Consider the following 12,456-nt stretch of genomic DNA (forward strand, 5'->3'; position numbering starts at 1 on the left):
TGGGTCATCAAACCAGTCACCGCGGCCTCGAGATCGCCAACGACGTACTTCCATTGCCGATACACATACAGGTATTAGTACGAGGACGCAGCCAGCGTCTCGTATTGAACAGCAAGGTGATGCGGGTGCAGTACAGATAACAATAGTAAGTTATTATTTCGGATTCTGCCGGTCGTGCTGTATGGGAACCAAAAGCGCGTTGAGACGTACGCACTTTTAGATGAAGGTTCGTCAATAACAATGATTGATAGCACACTAATTGAAGAGCTCGGCTTACGTGGCCGGACTGAACGCTTGAACCTACAGTGGTTCGGAGGACGTGCCGCTCAGGAGTCGGCCATGGTGGTAGATCTACTCGTGAGTGGTGCCGGTATGCAAAAGAGACATAAGTTACGAAGGGTTTATGGTGTTTCAAACTTGCAGCTGCCTTCTCAGAGTCTGAATAAATCCGATTTGCGTTGCCATGAAAGCCAATTGAATAAGCTGGCAGTTGAACCATACGCACAAGTCAAGCCAAAGCTGCTAATCGGACTCGACCACTGCCACCTCGGTTTGCCGTCAACTACAATGCAGCTAAACAAGTGTGGGCCATTCGCTGCGAATACTGAGCTAGGATGGGTTGTATTTGGGCCAACAATGAACTCCGATCCATCATTGCCATCATGCTTATTCGTTAACTGCCACACTGATCAATCTCTACATAATATGGTTGCTGAATACTTCGAGACGGAAAGCTTTGGGGTTCGAGCTGCACCTATCATGGAGAGTGAAGCTGACGTCCGTGCTCGGGAAATCTTGAAGTCTACTACATGCCGTGTTGAAGGAAGGTACCAGACTGGTCTGCTCTGGAAACGTTCCGACATACAGCTACCTGCCAGCTATTCTATGGCTTTGAAAAGATTAGCGGGTGTTGAAGCAAAAATGAGGCGCGATACAGACTTTGCCGCTGAATATAACCGCATCATAAGTTCTTACGTCATGAAGGACTACGCACGAAAGCTGTCGCCAGAAGAAGCCGCTTTAACTTGCAATAGAACATGGTACCTGCCTCATTTTGCCGTGAAGAATCCAAATAAGCCAGGCAAGTTACGCATGGTGTTCGACGCAGCTGCTGAGGTGGACGGTGTGTCCCTTAATTCACAGCTTATGAAGGGTCCGCAAGAGTATCGGTCTTTGCCTGCTATACTATTCCACTTTCGGGAAGGAGCAACGGGCGTGTGTGGGGACATCAAAGAGATGTTTCACCAGGTGCTGGTTCAACGTGACGACAGATGTGCGCAACGATTTCTTTGGCGCCAAGGTGATACTACCAGACAGCCCGAGGTATATGAGATGCGCGTAATGACCTTTGGAGCAGCATGTTCGCCTTGCGCCGCCAATTATGTGAAGACGATCAATGCGTTGGAGTATGGCAACAAAGTCAAGGGTGCTACCCGAGCCGTGAAATCGATACTGGACTACCATTATGTCGATGACTATGTCGATAGCTTTGACACAGAGGAAGAAGCAGCTGACATAACGAAACAAGTTCGCGCAATACATAAGATGGCCGGTTTCGATCTTTGTAATTTCGCGTCAAACTCATTAAGAGTGACAGAAGCACTTAGTGGTGACGGGAATATCCGTCAAATAGCAAATAAAGAAGGAGTACTGGTGGACAGAGTCCTCGGTTTGTTTTGGCAGGCATCAACCGACACTTTTGGGTTTAAACTGAGATTCAACAACGTAGATTCCAACGTTTTGGACGGAGGGCGCCGTCCGACGAAGCGAGAACTTCTCAGTGTGGTCATGTCGATCTTCGACCCGCTGGGCTTTCTTAGCAACTTTGTAGTGAGCGCTAAGATCCTCATGCGGGAAGTGTGGAAGAATGACATCCGGTGGGACGAGCCACTGCCAAACAACGTAAACACCGCATGGGAAGGATGGCGTAAACAACTGCCAATGGTCGCCGAATATACCGTCCCTCGGCACTATTATCGAAATGGGAAACCTGAAGTTTTGCAGCTCCATGTTTTCGTCGACGCCAGCGAGGATGCCTTTGCCGCGGTAGCCTACTGGAGGTCAACTAATGCCGCCGGTGAGGTTGAAGTCGCATTTATATCTGCAAAAACTAAATGCGCGCCGATGAAGTCATTGACGGTCCCTCGATTGGAGCTTCAGGCAGCTGTATTGGGTACGCGTTTGCTGAATTGCCTACGAGAGGAGCACTCCTTGCACATCGATGACTGCGTCATTTGGAGTGACTCCAAAACAGTGATCCAGTGGCTTCGAAGTGAACATCGACGCTATAAGCCATTTGTGCAGCATCGGATCGCCGAGATATTAGCCACAACTACTACTGCAAACTGGAGATGGCTACCTACCGAGCACAATGTCGCTGATGAGGCTACTCGAGCTAATAACTTTGTCGACTTCAGCTCGTCCGCCCGTTGGTCCTGCGGCCCACCATTTTTGTTACGAGAAGAGCAGTATTGCCCGACAGAGAGCTCTACATGCAATCATCATGAGGAAGCTGACAAGGAACTACGTCCTAAATTCGCCCTTGCAATCGTAAGCTGTACGTTTCTAGACTATAACCGATTCTCTACATTCAGTAAACTGGTGAGAACGACAGCATGGGTCCTGCGATTCATTGACGTTTGCCGCCGCCGTAAACCGCCAGACCGAGGCTATGGGTTGACTGCCAAAGAAGTTGAGACTGCTAAGCTTTGTTTGTGCCGCCTCGTACAACGCGGTGAATACGCCGAAGAGTTTCAGCACATCGAAAGCGGTCGCAACCTGCCACGCACCAGTTCGCTCATTCAACTTTCGCCGTATATAGACGAAGATGGTGTTCTTCGTGTACGAGGACGCATAGAAGCTGCCAGCTGGCTCCCAATAAGCGCGAGACGCCCTATCATACTACCGCCAAAGCATTGTTTCTCAAATCTGGTCGCCATGCACTACCACGTCAAAATGCATCATCAAAATCTAGAAGCCACTATTTGTGAGATACGTCGCCTTTATTGGGTACCACGCCTCAGGAGTTTGGTGCGCAGTATAGTCGCCAATTGCGCCATTTGTCGCTTAAGAAAAATCCATGCCGTATCGCCATTGATGGGCCCTCTTCCGATTGATAGACTCACTCCTTATGTCAGGCCATTCAGCTATACGGGCCTTGATTACTTTGGACCGATAACAGTAACTGTTCGCCGCGCCAACGAAAAAAGATGGGTGGCGTTATTTACGTGCCTGACAGTCAGGGCTGTGCATCTGGAGTTGGCTCATGACCTCAGCACTGACTCATGCATAATCGTATTGCGCAACTTTATAAATCGTCGCGGCGTTCCCGTACGTGTGAGGTCCGATAATGGGAAGAACTTCGTCGGTGCTGACATGGAAGCAAAGCGCTTCAGTGAAGTCTTCGATTGCAATCGCCTGCAGGGTGAGCTATGGCAAAGGGGCGTAGAGTGGATTTTTAACTCGCCTTTCAACCCGGCAGAGGGGGGCGCTTGGGAACGATTGGTGCAGTGCGTAAAGAGAGTACTACGATGCACTTTGAAGGAAACGTCGCCACGGGAGCACACGCTCAACTGCTTCCTAATCGAGGCGGAAAATATTGTGAATTCTCGGCCGTTGACGCACTTGCCCATCTATGTCAACCAGGAGCAGCCGCTGACTCCAAATGACTTCCTTCTCGGTGAAGCCAACACACCGCGAACACCGATTGCCAGCGAAGTTCTGGAAACCAAATGCTTTCTTCGACAACAGTGGCGTCTTGCTCGACAACTAAGGGACCATTTTTGGAAACGATGGATAGCGGAATACCTTCCGACATTGACACGCCGGGTGAAGTGGTGCCAAAGAACAAAACCTCTGCAGATAGATGACCTCGTCTTCATATGCGACCCAAATATATCTCGTCGAGACTGGTGTCGAGGCAAGGTGGAACGTTTGTATGCAGGAGCGGATGGTGAGGTCAGACGAGCTGACGTACGCACTTCGAGTGGATTAAAGCGCCGTGCCGTCTCCAAATTGGCAGTTCTGGACGTTGATGATGGTGAATCGGGTTGATTCACGGAGGCGGGAATGTTGGGAACCCCTGATTACTTATAAAAATATTGGGGAACCCTGATCAGTTATAAATTATTTGTTGTACTATACTTTATGTATTTGGTTCCCGCTAATTCTGTGTATGCGCGTTTGTACATATGTACGCGAACAAGGAACAACGAAATAGGAACTCTGCATTGACCGTTACCTATTGTGCGGACATACTAGTTGTGTACAAGCGCGTATATACAGAATTAGCGCTAAATTTGTATATGAGTACCGCAGTGTGTCCTTCGCCGAATTTGCCGCTGCGTTAATGACTGGTTCGATTTCAGAAATCAGTCGTTAGCCAGCGGAGGGAGGACACACTGCGAAATAAACGCTACAACGCACGGAAAGTTAAATTCGCAATTCCCTCTTTTTTTTCACAAACCGGCTACCATTGGAATGCATAAGTGCTTGTAATTATTGTTGCTGTTATTGTAATTGCATGAATGGTCGCCACAAACCTTTGGTGAAGGTTGCCTAAGTCGGAAATAAATGCATTATAGTAACTTATACTTAACAAGCACTAGAGCTCGATTTTGTTGCTGTTGTTGTTGTTGTAACTCTGTATATAGATGACGGCAGGTCAGATAAACGTGTTGCTCCGACATAGACCCTTTACTAATCCACACAAGTCATCAATGCGATTTCTTGTCATCTTTATTAGAAGCAGAACCTTCTAGTGACGCCAATAAAGTTGCCAACTACATATTTTAGGAAATATATTTAAATAATTTTATAAAACTTCCGTTCTGGGCTATCCGTTTCCGCTTGTCATGCAAACATTTCCCTCTTTTTAATGCCAAAGCGAAACAAAGGGTATTTTACATATATATTTCCCTATAGCAAAATTACAATTGGCAGTTAAACATCTGGCAAGACTCGCGCGATTTGACACTCATCTGATTTGAACTGTCATTTAATTTATTTTGTTGCGTTAATTTTTACAGTTTGTAGATTTGTCGTCACAGTTTTTGCTTTTGTCTCGGGTACGTTAAGTTTTTTAATGCCTAGCTTGATAAAGCAATAAATAATAGGAATAGCCGAATAAATTATTAAATTGTAATTGCATTAATGAGAAAAGGGAAACTCGTAATCTTGAAGCGCAGTCGGTGTATGGAAAATTTAAGAAGAGTGTGTGTAAAAAACCCATGCAAAAGTGCGGAAATTGAGAGTGACGTGCAACAAAAGTAACGAAGCGATTAAAGAAATCGGTAATAACTAAGTAGCGGCAAATTGTATGGCATAAATATATAAAATAAAAGAATTTATGTGTAAAATTTTTCAAAATAAGTTAACATGATGATTTTCGCATAAGATAGTAGAGGAAATTCTTTGGGCAGCAAGGCGGTGACTTCGAGACGCAACGATATGAGTTCCCGTATCAAGTGAGTGTACCAGCCGTAAGTGGCTTTTGTTTTACATATTCATTTAGTACGGTGTTAATCTCTCTAAAAAAAGAAGTAAGATGAAATATTCAAACAGCATTCGAAATGAAAATGGTTGAACCATCATTCCATTGATTATCCGTCATAATTATTGCTGTGAAGCAACAAATAATTAACCTTGGGACCATGGAAGAAACGCTGCATACGACCTTAAAGGAAAAGCTTGTCTGTAACATATGCCTTCCTGCGTCCATTTGGTGATTATAAATCAGTAGGCGTTACGCTTAAGTGCACTTCCCTTCAATTGTCACGTACGGCGAGAATTTAGTTTCATGGAATTTTCTCAAAATCCTGATTTGTGAAGAAATAGTGGCTTAAAAAACGATGGTTCAATATATATATGAACATTTACAGAACTCATAGGTTTATGAAGTTCAAAAATACTATTTTTATAAAAACAAAAATAAGCATATATTTTTTTTTGCAGAAGTGATGTAAGGAAACTATTCGAGTTTTGGTGTGAAGTCGCGCTCATACAAAATGCAGACAGAAACAGTCTAAGTAACCAAGCAATAACACCTGCTGATATTATTGAGAGTTTTCCGGAGGGATATTGCGACAATAAGACAATGCTTGACATTCCCGCCTTTGCTTTTCCCTGTAAAATCGAAAGGTGAGTAGATAATGTGAAGTAAAAAGTAAATAAGTTATGTCATAATATATAAAAAAAAAGAATAGAATGTATGGGAACAAGAAGTAAAACAAAATACTAGTTAGATATGCGGGTGAAACTTCCGGTAACCAGACTCTTTAGTCACGTTTGTGGCATACATATCCAAATAATTCTTACTTTGTTAGATGGTCGCATATGCTGCGTTTGATTCCATTTCCTTACCACATCTCATTGTCCTTCATTCCGAAACGTGTATTAACTTCTATTATTGTACTTTGATGCATGCATACATTCATATGTATGTATTTTATGTACTCGTGCATAGGTAAATGATTACTTTAGATTTGGCCAATGCTCTTTGCCATGCGTCGACTGGTCTATGATTCATCCAAACGCTCGTCCATTGCGATAAATATGTTTGTGTCTATAAGATCTTAATACTTGTAAGTATGTATATTTGTGAGCCCATATGTTCAAATACAAATGCATGTAGGTGTATGCTTACTTTAACTTGATTGCTTATGTACACTTATTTTTATTGCTCTTTAACATTAATTTTATTGTTGTCTATTCAGGTGGCATTATTGGCCAGCGAGCGAATAATACATTGAATGGCTCGTTGTAGTTTTGTATAGCAAAAGTTGTGAAAGTAAACAAGGTGATGATAAGTTGTTAAAATAAAGAGAATAATTTTTATTTTCAACGTATGTTTGTATTAAAAAAATTACCATTGGATGATAAATGAAATTAATTTATTTGAAATAAAAATTTCCAAGTAATTTGCTGCTCAGCAATTACTCACTGATAATAAACATGAAGAATTACATTTAAAAATCTATAAGAATATTTAGCTTTTCAGATATCTAAGTAAATATTTATGTACCTACGTGCATAAACGCCTCGTTGGATTATTTTTTTACCTAAAGTTTTATGATAAACGCAACAGCCAATATGAATTAAAAATTCTTATACAATGATTAAATGGTGTTGCTTGCATCTTACAGTGCAAGAAAAAAGTATCCACGGAAATTTAAAATTCAATTAAATAATGAATGGAGGAACGTAAAATCACCTTACGTGAGTAAGAAATATTCGATCAATAGATCGGTAATATTCACATTGATTTCAAAGTTTTTGAGAATCTTATACATTCTGTAGGAATAAATTCCTTAAAATTATATCAGATCCACTTCTAGCTAAAAAAACAATCTAAATTCAGAATTGAGAGAAATTATGTTTAGTTGGTTCCTAATACAGGGCGGGCCATATAGCGTTTGCTTTTTGAACCACCAATTTTTTAACCAATGGTAACACAAATGACATGTCAAATGTGTTCATAATTTACTTAAAGATTTGACATTTACGAAATGGGACGCTATACGCTTGGGAAATATTTAAAACCTATTTCCAAAGTGGTGAGTCTTCTTCTTCTTCCGCGGTTACAGTAAATGGCGAGTGTTACCGTGACATGCTCAACGAGTTTTTGTTTCCAAAAATTTAAGAAGATGACATGGACGACATTTGGTTTCAACAGGACGGTGCAACTTGTCACACTGCCAAAGTTACACTCGAACTTTTAGCTACCGTTTTTGAATTCCGATATCAATTGGCCGCCTCGGAGCTGTGATTTAAGCCCGTTGGACTATTTTTTGTGGGGAGCCCTTAAGGACAAATGATATGCGAACCATCCAGAGACGATTAATGCTTTAAGGCACGAAATCGAAGTTGCCATTCATGAAATTGGAGCCCAAACAATCGAAAATGTGCTTAAAAATTGGGTTGATCGAATGGCCTACTCTAAAGCCAGTCGTGGCAGTCATTTGAACGATATTATTTTTCATTCATAAATGACAATGTTCAATCTTCAAAATAAAAAAATAAAAAATATTTATTAGTTTTTTTTTATAGCCGATTCAAAAAGCAAATTTTACATGGCCCACCCTATAGAAGCCGAATTATTATTGTAAATGTTATGCTGCTGTTCTAACATCATAATAATTTTCTACATCAGAGTATGTTGTTGAAGCGAATGTCATGGGAACGTTGCGCCTTTAGTTAAACTTGATCTTAAAGTACTCGATGCGGTATCAGCTGGTGGTAGAAGAAGAACATGGCTTTACTTGGTGTGTCCAACTGGCTCCGGTTAGCACGAAACAGTAATGCAAAAATCACCTGTTACAATCATAATTATGATTAGTTTTGATCGTTATAAAATAATATGTAATAATTATTACAAGCGTTCAGCATAACACTATAGAATTTGACAGTAACCAAAAATGGAGAGAGCAAACTTTTTGCAAGATTATGAATCACGAAAACATGCGATTGAACTTTTTGTAAATAGATTGCTGTTATGCGCAACTTTGATTTGTGTGCTTTTAGACTGTTTGCAATTTATATGGGGTACCAACCATTTCCCCAAAAATTTTTTCCATCGTTTTCCCTTTATTGAGTTTATCTTTATCACCTAATATGAAAAGTTTTACTTCATTTATAAAAGAGTTAACACTTTTTTCTTTTTTGAATATTGTCGATGGACATGGTTATTTCCGATTTCGCCCGATTTGCTTATTTTCAATATCAATTGCTCGATTTAACACAACCAAAAAACACCACGATTGCAAATTAAATCTGGCTATGGGTAATAGAATAGAAGTTTCTTATTGCTCTTATGAGATATCATAACCTGGAAAACCAATTGGGAAAATTGAAAATCCAACGAACCTTCAAATTTTTAACTTAATTTTATGCTTTCGAAATGTCTTCGCAAAAGCTACCCTCTTTCGAGATGGATAAAACACCTGGAATATTACTTGGGTTGCTTGAGTTAAAAGACGGGAAATTAAATCAGAGTTGAATTTATAGAATTAAGAGTTTATTCGGTGAAAAATACACGTTTTTAAGATTTTTTCTGACAATACAGATGTGTTAGTTTATTTAGTCGATTTCCATATAATGCAACATTTGAACAATATTTTGCTAAATTTTGATTGCAAAATATTTGAAAATCGAGTGACAGTGGATCTACGGAGGCTCCCAGGAATGCCTCGTGAATTATGTGAAGAAGTACTGTGCAAAATTTAAAAAACAGGTTCCACTAGATTACAGGGTTTGATTGAAAAGTAATGAGCCTTATTTTTTTTAAGCAGTTTTATTAAACCTTTTGGCTTATACAACTAATATTCTTCAAAAGAGGACCCTTGAGCCTCAATACACCGCTGGTAGCGGTCCTTCCACTGCAGGAAACATTTTTTAAACTCATCCGCCGGAATCGCGTTCAATTCGGCTGTCACAGTTTTTTGGATCGCCTCGATGGAGTCGAAACGCTCCCCTTTCAGCTTTGTTTTCAGGCGCGGGAACAAGAAGAAGTCCGGAGGGAATAGGTCTGTGCTGTAGGGAGGGTGGGGAAGCACCGGAACCCCCATCTTGGCCAATGCAGAGGTGCAGAGGAAGGCGGTGTCGTGATGTAGGGTCCAATTGTTCGACGTCCTCCCGGCCTTCCTTGAACGACTTGTGCCACCGTTTTACCTGGGCACTAGACAGAGATTGGTCCCCGTAAGCCTCCTTGAGTAGTCCAATGGTTTCGGTACTCGTTTTGTTTAGCTTTACGCAAAATTGGATCGAGTAACGTGGCTCCAATTATCGCTGCAAGAGCTTTCACGCGCGGAGCTATGTTGACTGCACCGCTGTTGCCAGCGAATTGGGACCGGTTTCTAGTGGAAGGAGAAGGTCCAACGATCATTTTCCCCCACCAGCCGATTCGGTAGAGCGCTTGGCAGACGCTCCGCTCGGGAGGGTCATTACTTTTCAATCAAACCCTGTATGTCGTACAAAGACTTCCGAAATAACCAGTTTCAGAAAAACTCTTTAAATTCGATCAGGTATGTAAGCACGGTCTGGAGTAACGGACATACAAATATAACAACGTCCATTGCTCCGATAGGCTTGACACAATATTCTTGATATACGCGTTCATTAAAAAAAGTGCAAAAAAATGAAATATTTGTAAGTTTACGCAATAATTACGAGCTGCGATTATCGAGAAAGCATTGCATATGCCACATATTTGTTAAGCGAACCATTTTTTTCTGTTAGCTTGTTTTTATTGTCAAGCACGCACACCTGTTGGCGATGCTTAGCTATTTATGTAAAGGGTCTTTCAAAAGTGACGCCTAGATTGCATAGATCAGCAATGAATGATTCCTAGACGGTACCTTTTTTTGTCATCTTTGACATTTGTCAAGTATACAGATGAATAAATATTACACCATAGAACAACGCGTTAAAATTATTGAAACTTATTATGGAAATGGTTGAAACTTAAGAACATATCGCAAAATTCGTAGTTTTTGGTGGAAATAATCGACCGAATGAGTCGAAAATTCAAACTGGTTCTGTCGAGGATAGAAAAAGCACTGACAGATCAAAAACTGGACGCTCTGTTGCAAATATTGCTGCTATAGCGCAAAGTGTTGTTGAACAACCTTCAATATCGAGATCTCGACGTTCTCAACAATTAGACATTCATTAATCGATAATATAATTGTTAAGAGCCGTATTTTGAATAGAATTAGTGAATTTTTACATGTTTTATTTTAAAACATCATCTAGGCGCGCCTTTCTAACGACTCTTTACCTATTTGGTGAGTACTGGCAAGACTTGCTGATTTGGTGTTTTACTTTAACAATTTGCGTCTTTGTTTTAGTCTCTTGTTAATCGCCAATATTTCGATTTTAAGTTGGGGTAATTTTGTCTTGTTGTACTATTATGTGAGCATTTGTTGTTGTAATAGTATAAAACTTGCGTACACATAAGTAGTCGGACATACAGTTGCTCACAGCTATGTATTTCGTAAGTCTATTGATTTCAAAGAAAATTTACATATGACCTTTTTTATATAAGTTGTATTTTCAAAAAACTTAAATGTACATTCAAAGATAAATGAATATGTAATTATTTATGTGAATTATAATAATAAGAAATAAATTCAAAGTCACGACGTACAGAATGCTGAGGTGTGGCCAATATCAGGCCGTTAACCGGCTCTCAGCGATTTTGATTAAGTCAGCCGATTGGCTGACGTATCCGGGGTCATAACGGCGGTTTGTTTACGAATAAAACCTGAGATTGTGTCGGTGATAAACGAAAAAAATTCAACGCAGCCACCACTCATGTTACTTCGTTGCCGTCTGAACAACGACTGATTGGACGACTGTGTGAAAATTGGATTAGTGGGATGAGCGGGCAGAATTCCGCAGTCGAGTTCCCGGTGACGTGACAGCCGAAGTTACTCGCACAATTTGCTTCGGATGGCCAAACCTGGTGTTCTATTATCCCAAATTAAAAGGAACTTTAATTCAAGAAGAATAATTGAAATTAAATACAGCGATTCCACAGCTTGTTTCGTGTGGGAACTTTTACTGCGACTTGCAAACTACGCACATTTTTTTTTTTCAATGGTACTTTAAATGATTTGCTCCTGTGTTTTTCATATTATATCAGATTGGACGCGAATATAAATTTTAATATATCATGATGAATGGCTTCGAATTTGTGATTTAGCTCTTTAAATATCGTAATTCGCAGAACAAGTTAGCAGAAAATATAAATAGTATTTAAGCACCTATTGTATGTGCAAATAAAGTGGTTGACAAAGTTTACGAGACCCCAAATACAATTTTTAAGAGACCGACCAAAGATGTATATGGAGGTGGAGGAATGTCAAGAAAGACGCCAGAAAGTCCAGAGTGCAGTCTCCTAAAAGTCATGTTAATAAGGACGAAATCTTTAGTTATGAAAGTCAATTTAATGTTTTTGGTTCCGATCGAAAGATGTTTACCTAATTGAATCTAATTCCATTATCCCATGCAGTTAACATGTCAGCGAACGCACCTGACCTCAATATAATAGAGAATTTATGAAGTGTTCTTCAATGGGAGAACATCATATAAACAATCAGCTGTAGTTAAAAATCATGTTACAAGAGCAGTGGGAGAAATAACACCCGAATATTTCAAAAAAATTGTAGGCTCTATGCAGTTTCGTTCAAAATCAGCCTTAAATCGTCTAAATCAGCCTAAAATCAATTAACCAAAACATTGGTTAGCAAAATTCTTCATAAATTTGTATAAATTTTGAAGTTTACCTAAACGCACGAAATAAGCTGAAAAGCCGTTTTTAATGATTTTTGTAATTTGTTTTTGTTGGAAATATCCTTTTTTAATTAAAGTTACTTTGTATTTATTTCTTGAAGTTCATAATTAAAATATTTGTAGCTCTGAATGGACATTTAAATTTTATTGAAAACCGCACCGCAC

The 12,456-nt window shown here is 40.2% G+C and overlaps 2 protein-coding genes across 11 annotated transcripts in view; both read left to right on the forward strand.

The window, feature by feature from the left end:
* Positions 1 to 240: 240 nt before the first annotated feature.
* Positions 241 to 4,053, forward strand: LOC128867097 (uncharacterized). Its single transcript, XM_054108196.1, has one exon. The coding sequence runs from the start codon at positions 241 to 243 to the stop codon at positions 4,051 to 4,053; it is 3,813 nt and encodes a 1,270-aa protein (XP_053964171.1).
* A 950-nt stretch (positions 4,054 to 5,003) lies between these two features.
* LOC128866374 (DENN domain-containing protein 1A) overlaps positions 5,004 to 12,456 on the forward strand; it is an 84,814-nt gene continuing 77,361 nt past the window's right edge. For 4 of the 10 annotated variants that reach the window (XR_008454929.1, XM_054107056.1, XM_054107055.1 and 1 more), the window contains exons 1-2: positions 5,004 to 5,465; positions 5,953 to 6,138. Coding sequence is in view for 9 of the 10 variants with exons in the window: in XM_054107056.1 (XP_053963031.1) it covers positions 5,449 to 5,465; positions 5,953 to 6,138 (203 nt within the window). In the remaining variant the exon portion in view is untranslated. The remainder of the gene's footprint in view (positions 5,466 to 5,952; positions 6,139 to 12,456) is intronic. The other 6 variants (XM_054107052.1, XM_054107054.1, XM_054107050.1 and 3 more) reach the window with 4 other exon arrangements.

This window comes from Anastrepha ludens, chromosome 6, assembly GCF_028408465.1.
Source record: "Anastrepha ludens isolate Willacy chromosome 6, idAnaLude1.1, whole genome shotgun sequence".
NCBI classification, from domain to species: domain Eukaryota; kingdom Metazoa; phylum Arthropoda; class Insecta; order Diptera; family Tephritidae; genus Anastrepha; species Anastrepha ludens.

Coding starts and splice junctions, on each gene's coding strand:
- LOC128867097 (XM_054108196.1), top strand. CDS start 241: ATGATTGATAGCACACTAATTGAAGAGCTCGGCTTACGTGGCCGGACT.